Source organism: Heliconius melpomene, chromosome 19 (genome assembly GCF_056956725.1).
Source record: "Heliconius melpomene rosina isolate 202511_hmr_F chromosome 19, ASM5695672v1, whole genome shotgun sequence".
In the NCBI taxonomy this organism is placed as follows: domain Eukaryota; kingdom Metazoa; phylum Arthropoda; class Insecta; order Lepidoptera; family Nymphalidae; genus Heliconius; species Heliconius melpomene.
Window position 1 is genome coordinate 16,161,393 of NC_140407.1, and position 12,105 is coordinate 16,173,497.

At 33.4% G+C, this 12,105-nt stretch overlaps 2 protein-coding genes across 2 annotated transcripts; both read left to right on the forward strand.

The window, feature by feature from the left end:
• The first annotated feature begins 2,774 nt into the window (after positions 1-2,774).
• LOC146529029 (uncharacterized) lies at positions 2,775-3,918 on the forward strand. The gene has a single exon (XM_085203796.1). The coding sequence runs from the start codon at positions 3,153-3,155 to the stop codon at positions 3,834-3,836; it is 684 nt and encodes a 227-aa protein (XP_085059922.1). The 5' UTR covers positions 2,775-3,152; the 3' UTR covers positions 3,837-3,918.
• Positions 3,919-4,020: 102 nt separating this feature from the next.
• On the forward strand, positions 4,021-5,425 carry LOC146529030 (lipase 1-like). The gene has a single exon (XM_085203241.1). It carries the CDS (start codon positions 4,060-4,062, stop codon positions 5,254-5,256), a length of 1,197 nt encoding a protein of 398 aa, XP_085059367.1. The 5' UTR covers positions 4,021-4,059; the 3' UTR covers positions 5,257-5,425.
• The last annotated feature ends 6,680 nt before the right edge of the window (positions 5,426-12,105 follow it).

Sequence of the window (12,105 nt, forward strand, 5' to 3'; positions counted from 1 at the left end):
AAAAAATTTAAATCGACACCGATTTTTATAAAATTTTAAATTTAGATTTTTAAAAGTATTTTATTGAATACGTGTTTCATCGTTTTCTAGAATTCTCCTCCTAAGGGTGCAAATAAGGGGTTGAAAGTTTGTATGGGAAAATTCTTAAATCGCCACCGATTTTTATAAAATTTGATATTTAGACTCTTAAAAATATTTCATTGAACACATGTTTCATGGGTTATTAGAATTCACCCTTAAATACGCAAGAGAAGCTGCGCGCGTCCGCTAGTAATAATATAAAGCTGAAGAGTGCGTTTGCTTGTTTGTTTGGTTGAATCTCAGAAACTACTGGTTCGATTAAAAATATTCTTTTTGTATTGGATAGCCCACTTATCGAGTAAGACTATATAATATCACGCTATGACGCCGTCATACACCGCAACAGTAAAATAATATAATATGTATATTTATTATATATTTTTTCTATGGAAAAAATATATAATAAATCACTCATGTTTTATATCTATACTAATTATAAAATCGAACGTACCTTTGTCTATCTGTATGTCTGTCTTGGGATGAATATAGGCTACTTTTTTGTTCATCTGCTCTTACGTTTTTCCAGGAATTAAGTTGTTTCTGTCCGAAAATAGGCTTATTGAACGCTTACTTGGCGTTCGCTGGCTCAACAATTTTTTTTGTTATAGGGTATAACAAAAAAAAATGTTCTACAAAAATATTATTCTTTAAATTACTCCTAATGTTTATGTGGTTGTTCATAATTATTTTTTAGTTCTCTTCTAATGACAATGTGATTAGGTCGTAATAGATTAATTACATTTTTTTATCAAAAATAAATCAGCTTTCCGCTGTATCCTGCACACAGCAGACTAGGCAGAGGAAACCTAGTGTTAAGACACTCATCATCATCATTTTAATTAGTTAGATATTTTTTCTAATGTTAAGATTTTCCTACTTATTTTTTTTTTTAGTTTTAAATAGTTAGCTATTTTTTCGTATATTAAGAATTTCCCTTAATTATTTTTACTTATTTTGTTTGTTCATTTGAAATATTCAGTATTTTTTAAAAATATTAAGTATTTTGTTTTCCCTACTTACATATACTTATTATTCTTTTTCGGCTTATTCTTATTATTTCTATTAAATATACAGTACAGTTTAAGCAGACGAAGTCGCTCGGTTCCGCTAGTATTTAATGTTATTATTTCCTTGCCTTTTTAAAGAGGCAAGCGAAGCGTTGAGTTCCACAACTAAAGACGCAATACGGCGGAAAGTTAGGAACGGAAGTATGTTAATAGACGCAGAGTGTTAACATTACCTAAATAAATACAAAAAATCCATTAACCTTAAGGCTTAGCGCGCACTGGTGACTTTTGTCACGGTGACAATAATTTTTTTGTCACTGACATGTCACCATACTTAACCATACCAATATAATAAAACCAACCATACTAAAAAAAATATTGTCACCGTGACAAAAGTCACCAGTGCGCGCTATACCTTAAGCACCGAGGTGACTATACATCTGCGGCTGGTTGACAAGTTGTTAGATTTATCTCAGGCCTGACGTCGGTGCTAACATAAGGTTTTGTTTTAAAACGAACAAAATGAAGTGCATGTTTATTGACTAAAACATGAGAAATTGAGTAGAAGTTAAACATCCGTTGTAATCCTCATGGCCGATTTCCGGTGAAATCTTGCTTTGGCTATTGTTTGCAGGACTCCATTCGATTAATTAAGAACAAGATGGATATACGTAATTGTAGGGCTTCAGTGTTTGGATACTAACTATTATGTGGTTAGGTCTACGAGTAAGTATTTGTTCATTATAATATTTAATTACTTAATTAATTAATTATAACTATACAATATATATTGAGGTTATTGTGGCATAGTAGGGCTGTGTTACAATGTGAGCATGATGGTAGCTGGTATAATTTATACTCCCAACTATGATTTTCATTTTATCTCACTGCTCAATAAGTCTGCATACTATAATAAGCAAATTCAAAGAGTTTAATTATCGTATAATTATTACATTTCAACGTTTCTTATAGTTAATACCGTAATACCGGGCCCCATGCCCGCTTGACTTGACAAATGTTTATTTAATACTATTTAAGTGTATTTACTAAAAATATATTGATTATTTTCGTATAGTTATTTACACCGGTATATTATCTAGAATGTATTCGTGACTCGATATATTTCTAAGTTAGCCATAATAAGGAACGCCATCGACTTGCAAACGCTGCGTTTATACTTAGACGTTGTCATACTGCGTCACACGGCCTTACAATTTCCTTAATATATTGCAAAAATTATTATCGAGTGGTCACGCTCTAAATACTAAAAACAGTTATTTAAATTAGTTACCATACTATTAACGCTAAAATTTTTATCAGGATTGAAACGTGCTTCTTTGGAGGCAGTTGTAAATTAAAAAACAAAGAAGAATAAAATGTTGTTTTAAATGTTGTTGATTTTTTTTTGTATCAAACTGTATCCCGCAAATACCCTGTTAGGCTAGAAGGAATCTAGTGTTAAGATATTCCTTTTACTATGAAATAGAATAGTCCTAAAATTGATTCTTGTATACACCCATCTGTAAAATACAATCAGAGGACTTCACATTATTTATATTAAATCCATTTACAAAGATACGAAGCAATGATCACAAACGCTACTACAAACTCCTATCCTACTAAGTTCTCCTGCTAAGTTTCGGCAATAATATATCTTGGTCTAAACAGCTATACATAAATGGTTTTAGGCCTAAACTTTCAACTGAAAGTGCGATACTGTGCCTCAAGCAGACAGTTCAGTACTATACTGAGCGGAAAACGCCAGTATTTGCCTGTTTTTTGGATCTGTCCAAAGCTTTCGATCTCGTATCATATGAGATATTGTGGAATAAGTTGAAATCACGCTCTAGTCTAAATTCTCACTTAATTGATCTATTTAAATATTGGTATTATAATCAGACTAATATAGTTAAGTGGGGTAATGCTTTAAGTGACCCGTACAAATTGAAGTGTGGGGTAAGACAGGGGGGCCTTACATCACCTAGGCTATTTAATTTGTACATAGACCCACTAATTGAGAAACTGAACAGAGCTGGAGTAGGGTGTTCAGTCGGTGGCATTTTCATGAACGATATAAGCTATGCAGATGATATGGTTTTATTGAGTCCGTCAGTCAGTGGGCTTAAAAAATTACTGAAAATTTGTGAAGAATGGGCGGAGGTGAATGGGCTCAGGTACAATAGTAAAAAGAGTGTTTTTCTTTTATTTAGAGGAAATATCAAAAATATTCATTATGAATCAAATTTCAAATTAAATGGTGTTCCGCTTAAGCAAGTACCTGAGTACAAATACCTCGGCCACATTGTAACTGAACGTCTGATTGACGATAATGATATGGAGCGGGAGCGCAGGGCGTTGTCAGTTAGAGGAAACATGTTAGCGCGTAGATTCACACATTGTACATTACAAGTAAAGTTAGCCCTATTTCGAGCCTACTGCCAATCTTTTTACACTTGCAGCCTGTGGTCTAACTTTACTCGGCGAAGCTACAACGCCTTGCGTGTCCAGTACAACAATGTGTTGAGGGCGGTGCTAGGGAGGCCTCGTCATTGCAGTGCGTCAACGATGTTTGCGGAGGCAGGAGTTGATGATTTTTACGCAATCATTCGGAAGCGGGTCGCTTCGGTAATAGATAGAGTCACAAACAGTACTAACACCCTCCTCAGCACATTGGCATATAAAATGGAAGGCCCAGTTTGGAGACACTGGAATAATATTCATGTAAAGATAGATAATAAATTATATTAATTACTAACGTAGGTTAAGCAATTGTTTTATTAACAAAATTATTTATGGACTATGTCTGAAATAAAGATTTATTATTATTATTATTATTATTATAAATCAATTGCATTAAGTGAGTTTTCGCAAGCGTTATAAGCACTTAAAAAGGGCAATGAAAACATGAAAAATGCATATATATAGTTGTGTAAGTGTAATTAAAATGGTATAACTAAAATCGAGTCTCAGTATGTTCGGTGTAGTGGTCGTTACGATCAGCTCTGTAGTGCTGCACTATTATTATGTTTCCTCTGAGTTATTAATTTCGGAAATACTTCCTGAGGACGCTACATTGAATTTTGTCGGCCTGGCGACCAAATATGGGCATCCGCCTATGGAATACCAGATAGTCACTGAAGACAACTACATATTAACTTTGTACCGACTTCCTGGCAAGAGTCCATACCCTATTTTGTTAACACATGGTATTTTAGACTCTTCTGACACGTTTTTGATTAGAGGAGAGAATTCTCTCGGCATCTCTTTGGCTAACAAAGGCCACGACGTCTGGTTTGGAAACCTGAGAAGCAACAGATATTCGCGGAAACATGTTTATTTGGACCCTGATAAAGATGCCGAATATTGGGATTTTTCATTCCATGAGGTAGGCTACTACGACCTTCCAGCTATACTTGACAAAGTGTTATATGAAACCAAAGCTTCAAATGTAACTGCTATCGGCCACTCAATGGGGAACACGATATATTATGTGCTGGGCTCCACCAGAAGTGAATACAACTCCAAGATAAATGTGTTACTGGCTCTCTCACCAATATGCTTTTTAGAAAACAGCATTTTTTTCTCCATCGTGTTACCTAAGACACGTGTATTTGAAGTTTTGTCTCAAAGACTTGGAATATATGAGTTATTTGATGACCATTTCATTAGTACCCGTATCTTAAAAATGTTTTGTGATATACCGGTAATTGGCTACGCACTATGCGCGTACTTTTTTATCTTCCCTTTATGTGGGTTCGATGATCACGAATTAGAACCGGAATTCTTCCCTATAGCGATTGAACATTTTCTAACGGGTACTTCTACAAAAGTTTTGCTGCAATATTTACAGAATGCAAAACATAAAACATTTGCCAGATACGACTACGGGTGGAAGAATAATTTTCTAGTGTATAACTCGTTGAGTCCACCTAAGTATGACTTGAAGAAAGTAACGATGCCTGTCGCCTTATATACTGCTAGAAACGACTTTTTATCATCTGTAGACGACGTCGCTTTGTTGAGGAAACATTTGCCGAACGTTGTTTATGATATCATAATACCTTATCAAATGATGAATCACGCAGATTTTGTCTGGGGTAACAGAACGAATATATATTTATATCCATATATATTTAAAATATTACAAGAATTCATTACACTTCATTAAGATAGTTGTATAGCTGATGAAATTATTTATAAACAAATGTTAGACGACACTGGCAATATTGTATGGACTCATTATATTCGTATTGTATAACTTTTATTTTAATACATAATGTTGTTGAATACACCTAATAACTTAAAGTGATTATGCTATTATTATTTCATGTTGTATAATTTTTTTTACATACTTAAAGAATAAAACAGGATCTTTTTAAAATTGTATTGTCTTTATTGTAATAAAAAGTCAACACAAAATAAAATTCTTTCAAAATTTCTTATTGCCCTAGGAAAAGAAGTCATATAAATTAGAAACTATATATAGTCTGAACAAGTCAATATTATATAATGCTTTTCAATGTAGATTACATTTGTACATTTATTGCACTCTGTCTGTGTTTCTCTTCTCAGTTTCCATGAACAAAAGGTAATGGACTTTCCTACATTATATTTTTTTATTTTATAGTAGGTCCAGAAGGCTTATACTTGTATTAAATTTCGAGTACAATAGACAGTCGCGCTGGTCAGACCTATAAGAGCATATTCCGAAGTATGTATCTAAGAGGGCGGAGGCGATATCCATGAGAATCCTTTGAGTATATAGCAAGTTCCGGCGGATGTTAAAAAATTGTGGTGATCTGCGATAAAATATGTCGATAAGGTTAGGTTCTCTCGGTCTATGTAAGCCATAACAAACAAAAAAACACATTGTTGCCATAGCACAATTTATTTAGAAGGTTTGACTTTAGACAGACTAGATATCTGATCTACCCAAGAATAATAGGAAACGCAAGTATAGTGCGAGCCATTTCTCACTTTTTCGCATGTATGCACTGGCGATGTGAAGACAATAATTTATCTGGAGATAGCTACGTCGGCACATAAATCACGTCGCGTTTTTCACGCGGTACGATCGCCCTTTTACCCTGGGATCCGACCGTTGAATCCTGCATAAACGAGTTTTCTTAATTAAACCTATATTAATGAATAATACGTAATTAGTAGAACAGATTACACCTGGGTTGCCTGGAAGAATCCTGCCGCAATCACCTTTAATTACATTTTTTCGTAACTCGTTTATGGAGAAAATTGCACCCATACGTTTTTTATATGAATCGCACATCATTTGAAAGATAATCGCATAAGGAATTGGAAAATTAAGTCTAGGGTTGCCTGGTTTAAACATGTCACTAAATGTTAATAATTTGCACTCATGTGTTTTTTTAATGAATTATATATCAAATTAAAGCTTCTTTTTTTCTGAACACTATAAAACAGGGTTGCCTGGAAAATTCCTGCCGCAAACAGGGGTTGCCAGCGTTTGAAATATTTTATTCCGGTTCCGTTTGACTATGGGAATAGACGATGAAATGCGCGGTCTGCCTTATGTTTTAAAGTAAAATATTATATAATAGAAGGTCAATCTTAAAATCAATGTTTATTCTAATTGTTCACCTGTTAAATGATGATTTTAATCATATTAAGTACACGCAGAAAACTATTTAAAGATCATAGGGCAGAAGAAATCATCCTTATTTTTGAAGTAAAATAATGAATCTATAATATTGAGTCTTTGCAAAATCTATTTTCTAAATACTAATATTTATTTATTAATTTAAATTACCTAATTCGCAAATAAAATGATTGCGGCAGGTTCTTCCAGGCAACCCAGGTGTAATCTGTTCTACTAATCACGTATTATTCATTAATATAGGTTTAATTAAGAAAACTCGTTTATGCAGGATTCAACGGTCGGATCCCAGTCTATTTGTAAATATACGATCAAGCAATTGAAAATTAACTGCTTATATATAATAAGCCATAAGATATACTTATAATTAAAATATTTATTTGTTTGAGGTCATCGTAGTACAGCGTGTGGCTATAAACACGACTGCTGTAATAAATTATTTTAATCATAAAGCAATTGGAAAATTGGGCGGATAGTGGGAAACGGAGTATTCCAACATAAGGTTCCCTGTGCTGCACTGCCTACTGTGCTGTACTCAGGATACATTGAACTGAAAAATAATAAATGTAATACAAAACCAATATAACAATTGATATGCCACACGCGCGTCACTATCGAATGTTCCTAAAACGTCCAAAAACAAAGCTGACATCCATATATTTCAGTAAACCGCAGTCTGACACCGGCCAAATGTATAAAAAAGGCAATAGCCATTTCTTTATAACGATTTGTGAGTTATATATAGATTGTGAATACATACTGGTTTTTAACACCAGCATGTAAAGTGACGGAGCTTAACGCTGCTTTATCTTCATACCAGAGCGAGGAAACAAATCCTTCAATGGGAATCGCTACCCTACGGCCTTACCAAATGCGTATATTCATTGATTCTTTAAAAGGTAAAGAAACTTATTAAGATAAAGGCCCTTGTTGGGGTTCGTTAAGGGTTTTCACAATGGTAGTTCGGGGTAAAGAAAACAAGAAATAATGAGGTGAGGGCAAACTCAGTTCAGAATTTTGTTACGTTCGAAATAAACAGTTAATGGTATTATAGACTTTTATCGTTTTTTAGGGGAATTGAATAAATTTTATGAGTAATTTCCTGGTTTTTGGAGCTTTGAACTTAGATAGACGTTAGATGTTCATTATATATTTATTTTTAAACATATAATAAAAGTTTTTGTGTTTTTCAATGAAAAAAAGCAGTCCGTATGCCCGTCTAACAGGATAAACAGAAGGAATATAGTGATAAGACTGTGTTCTCCAGTCCGCCGAATTTTGTAGAATGGCGTGAGCGCGGTTTGAGTTACGTTATTCAAAACTTAATTGTGACAAACAGTGAGTGCAGGGCGGAGTTAGTTGACTCTAGATTCACTCTACTTCGTAATCGTAGCCGAGAAAGGAATCGTGTTGTTAACATTAATTTATTTCTTTTTTAACATTATTTTTAGCTATATCCTGAACTTAGCATGATGAGCAAAGCGAACCTGGGAACTTGGAACTCATTGCCTCGTTTTCAGATCAAGACAATGAAAACAATAAATATCTCAAAAAAATAATAACAATTATACTTTTATTTTTCATTTATAACGAAAAATCACAAGAAAAATATAACAATGATGTATTTGGAGACCCTTAGGTCGAACATTTTGTGAGAGAAAGGGTCAGGTGCTTATCCCTTTTTACGCATAGATTTATCCTCACTGGGACCAAATTGTTACAATGCGACTTATTTAATGTCAAACGGAATGAAGGATCTCAAAGTGTACCTACATATATGTATGTACACTACATTATGTACTATGGACGTTTTTTTTTCAGCTCCACGTTGTATCCTGCATGTAGAAGGCAGAGGGAGCCTAGTGTTAAAACACTCCGCTCCCCACATTCCATCAAATTCTGGAGGCATTGCGTGTTGAGTGGCGGAACCCCACGCTGCGCTTTTGCCTCGACACTAAATGAAAGAAATCAAAATATTGAATATTTTATTAATTTCCTCGAGTGGGAATTGAACCCCCAACCTGTGTTCTAATATTCCTTTTGTAGAATAATATAATGACTGTTTAGTGCAGCATCACGCTGTATCACAAACATAACAGGGTAGGCAGAAGAAACTTAGTGTGAAAAAAATTCCGTTTCTCATTTTTCTCTAATTTTTCAAGATAATGCGTATTAAGTAGTGGAGGTTATCACCGTGCTTCTATTTTCTAAAATCCAACACCACCGCGCTAAAGACAAGAATCGAACCCACAAATCATAATCTATATATATAAAAGGACTTGTCCTCACTGACTGAGGTAAGACGCACGCACAGCCGTAACCGCTGTGCGTAGAAACGTGAAATTTGGACAGATGTTTACTTTCGTAATCTGGACATCCACTAAGAAGGGATTTTGAAAAATTTTAACTCTAAAGGGGTGAAATAGGGGTTCACAGTTTGTATGGAAAAAAAATTAAATCGGCACCGATTTTTATAAAATTTGAAATTTACATTTTTAAAAGTATTTAATTGAATACGTGTTTCATCGTTTTCTAGAATTCTGCCCCTAAGGGTGCAAATAAGGGGTTAAAAGTTTATATGGAAAAATTCTTAAATCGCCACCTATTTTTATAAAATTTGATATTTAGAGTCTTAAAAATATTTAATTGAACATGTGTTTCATGGTTTTCTAGAATTCACCCCCTAAGGGTGCAAATAAGGGGTTGAAAGTTTGTATGGAATTTTTTTTAAATCGCCACCGATTTTTATAAAATTTGAAATTTAGACTCTTAAAAATATTTCATTGAACCCATGTTTCATGGGTTATTAGAATTCACTCCTAAATACGCAAGCGAAGCTGCGCGCGTCCGCTAGTAATACAATAAGCTCTTAAGAAAATAAAAAATCAAAGAACATGTAAAGAATAACAAATTTTGTATATTTAACTCAGAATTGCTTTCATAAATAGAAGAAGCCTTTATTTCTTGAATCATTTTCTTCCATACAGTAATACGTAGGTTCATGCGAATATCACGCTCCCTACTTTGTTGTTTCTTTTCCATCATATAATTTTATATTTATTGTAAGTTTTGTTATTTACAGAATATTACTATTTATTATTATAATGATATATTCTGAAGCTGAAAATCTTTACGACAAAGCGAAACTTATAGTACCTACAGTCTATAAGAAAATATTTAAATGTTTGGTACGTTATTGTTTATATGTGTGGACATTGTTTATAATCCGCTAAGGTAGTGGATTCGATTCGGACTCGTGAAAACAAATTATTCATTTCCTCGTTCTGGTAACAATGCATAGTACGGCGTAGAGTTTCGTTGCTGAACACTCGATGCCCTAAAGCATTTCATTGACCCAATAAGGACTATAACGCACTACTAAAGTTGATATAATAATTTGGTTTACCACAAGCACGCACGCTAAGTACTGAGAAATTTTTGGCTTAAATGTAATTAACTTTAATACACTAACGATTTGCAGTGCACGGTCATATAATTTCCTCGCATATAAATAATTTTTCAAGGGAAATTTCATTCAGAAAATTTTAGTTCCATGCCGAAACGTCAGCTCTAAAGTATAATTTAAAGTTGAGATTAATTAAAAAATACAGCGAAATTACGACTTTTTTGTTTTTAATTTGTTTACTGGAAGGTTGGAAGTTGGCTGTTTTTTGCCAATTCACACACGCTATATACACGTTACAGTTAAATATTTAATTAGGATCAAATAAAAGTCACCTAAAGCCTAAGTATATTAATGTTATAGAGCAGATAAGTTCTTTTAGTGGAACGCACTTATCTCAAGAACTACTGTTTCGAATCTGTTTTTTTTTATGTTTCAATTGTCTAGCTGTTTTGTGGTTCTTTAGTAATTATTACATGTAATATTAAAATAACAAATAATTACTTAAATAGTATATAGTAGTAATATATATAAAAATAAAATTTAGTTTAATTTTTACTTACCAATTTAAAGAAAAGAAAAGCAAAAATAATGTGCAAATATATATTGTTTCCGAAGTGCGTGTCGTTTATTGAAATTTAGTACGGCAATGTGTCTCAAGGGCCTCGTAAATTGACTTAGCCGTTTAAGGAACTATTAATACCGTCCAACATAACTTATTTCTTGAATAGCTAAAAGTAGGTACATTGTACAGTGGAAAACAACCCGTGTGACGGTTGCGGTTTCTACTGCCACTCGGCGGATGGATTATTTTCATTATGTCGCTGTGGAAATAAGTCAAAACTCTGCATTTTAAGCTCCCACTCAATGCTCAATGTCTTAAAATTTGGGCGAAAAGGGGGGAACGAAGTGTCTAAACACTAATTCAAAAATTTTCTACGCTATTTTTCACCACCAAATCAAATATATTATAGCTTTACAATACAACTCGACAAGGTGGCATTAATGACAACTAGCAAACAATTCGTTTTCACATTTCAAATTGATTCAAGTAAACGTAATAAAATAATTTGAATGTGTATGATTTATTCAAAAATATGATTTATTTCCTCTAAAGCAATTTCCTATAGTCGACGTATTAACTGCGTCTCGTAGTACCAACAAACAGATCATTAAAAATCAAAATCAGGTAGATACTCTTATATAATTTTATTACAGCGAGCGAAGGTTGCCAATAAAACGCGATATCTTCGTACCAATTAAAGATATTTGTGCCAGCAGCGACTCGAGTGGAGATAGAGGGGAATTTTTTATAACTTTTTTCGTGCCTTTTTCTTTTGAATTATGGTAATGATCGCGCACTTCATAGACGATATGGTATGCTTGTTCATGTGACGTCTTCTTTTCGTTTTACTCGAGCGTTATATTTAGGATTCATATAAGATATATTATATACACAATATGCTGTTTCTTTATTGTCTTTGTTATTTATATATCAACACAGTTTAGCTTTATATTTTTATTTATTTTTTAGCTTATGAAACTATCATAGTACAAGAGATCAGTGGATATATTTGACTGTACACTCGATGATTGGGGTCGAATCCAAATCGGGAAAAAGACTTTAGTACTCTAATGTCCGTATCCGTAAGTGCGGTACTTTTCACTATATTAGAAGCAATGTCTTTAATTCGCCAAATTATAAACAAAAATCATAATTATGTTGTACATTTGATCACATATTTCTTGGACAAGAAAAATTATATCGTAATTATACTTTTTGATTTAAAGTGACTTTTTGATTAAATTTCAATTGAGAGTACTTGCTAAGAGCTTAAGGATCAAATAAATATAAAAAATCTTTTAACAGTTTAATATTGTCGAGGTATGTAGGTTGTGGACAGATATTTGAACGAGTTGACGAAACGACTTGCAACCAGTTGTTGTCTCAGCACAGTCTATCCCTCACATTCTGCCTACCG

Bases quoted from the DNA above. Each gene is read 5' to 3' on its own strand.
- LOC146529029 (XM_085203796.1), top strand. From the start codon at position 3,153: ATGAACGATATAAGCTATGCAGATGATATGGTTTTATTGAGTCCGTCA.
- LOC146529030 (XM_085203241.1), top strand. From the start codon at position 4,060: ATGTTCGGTGTAGTGGTCGTTACGATCAGCTCTGTAGTGCTGCACTAT.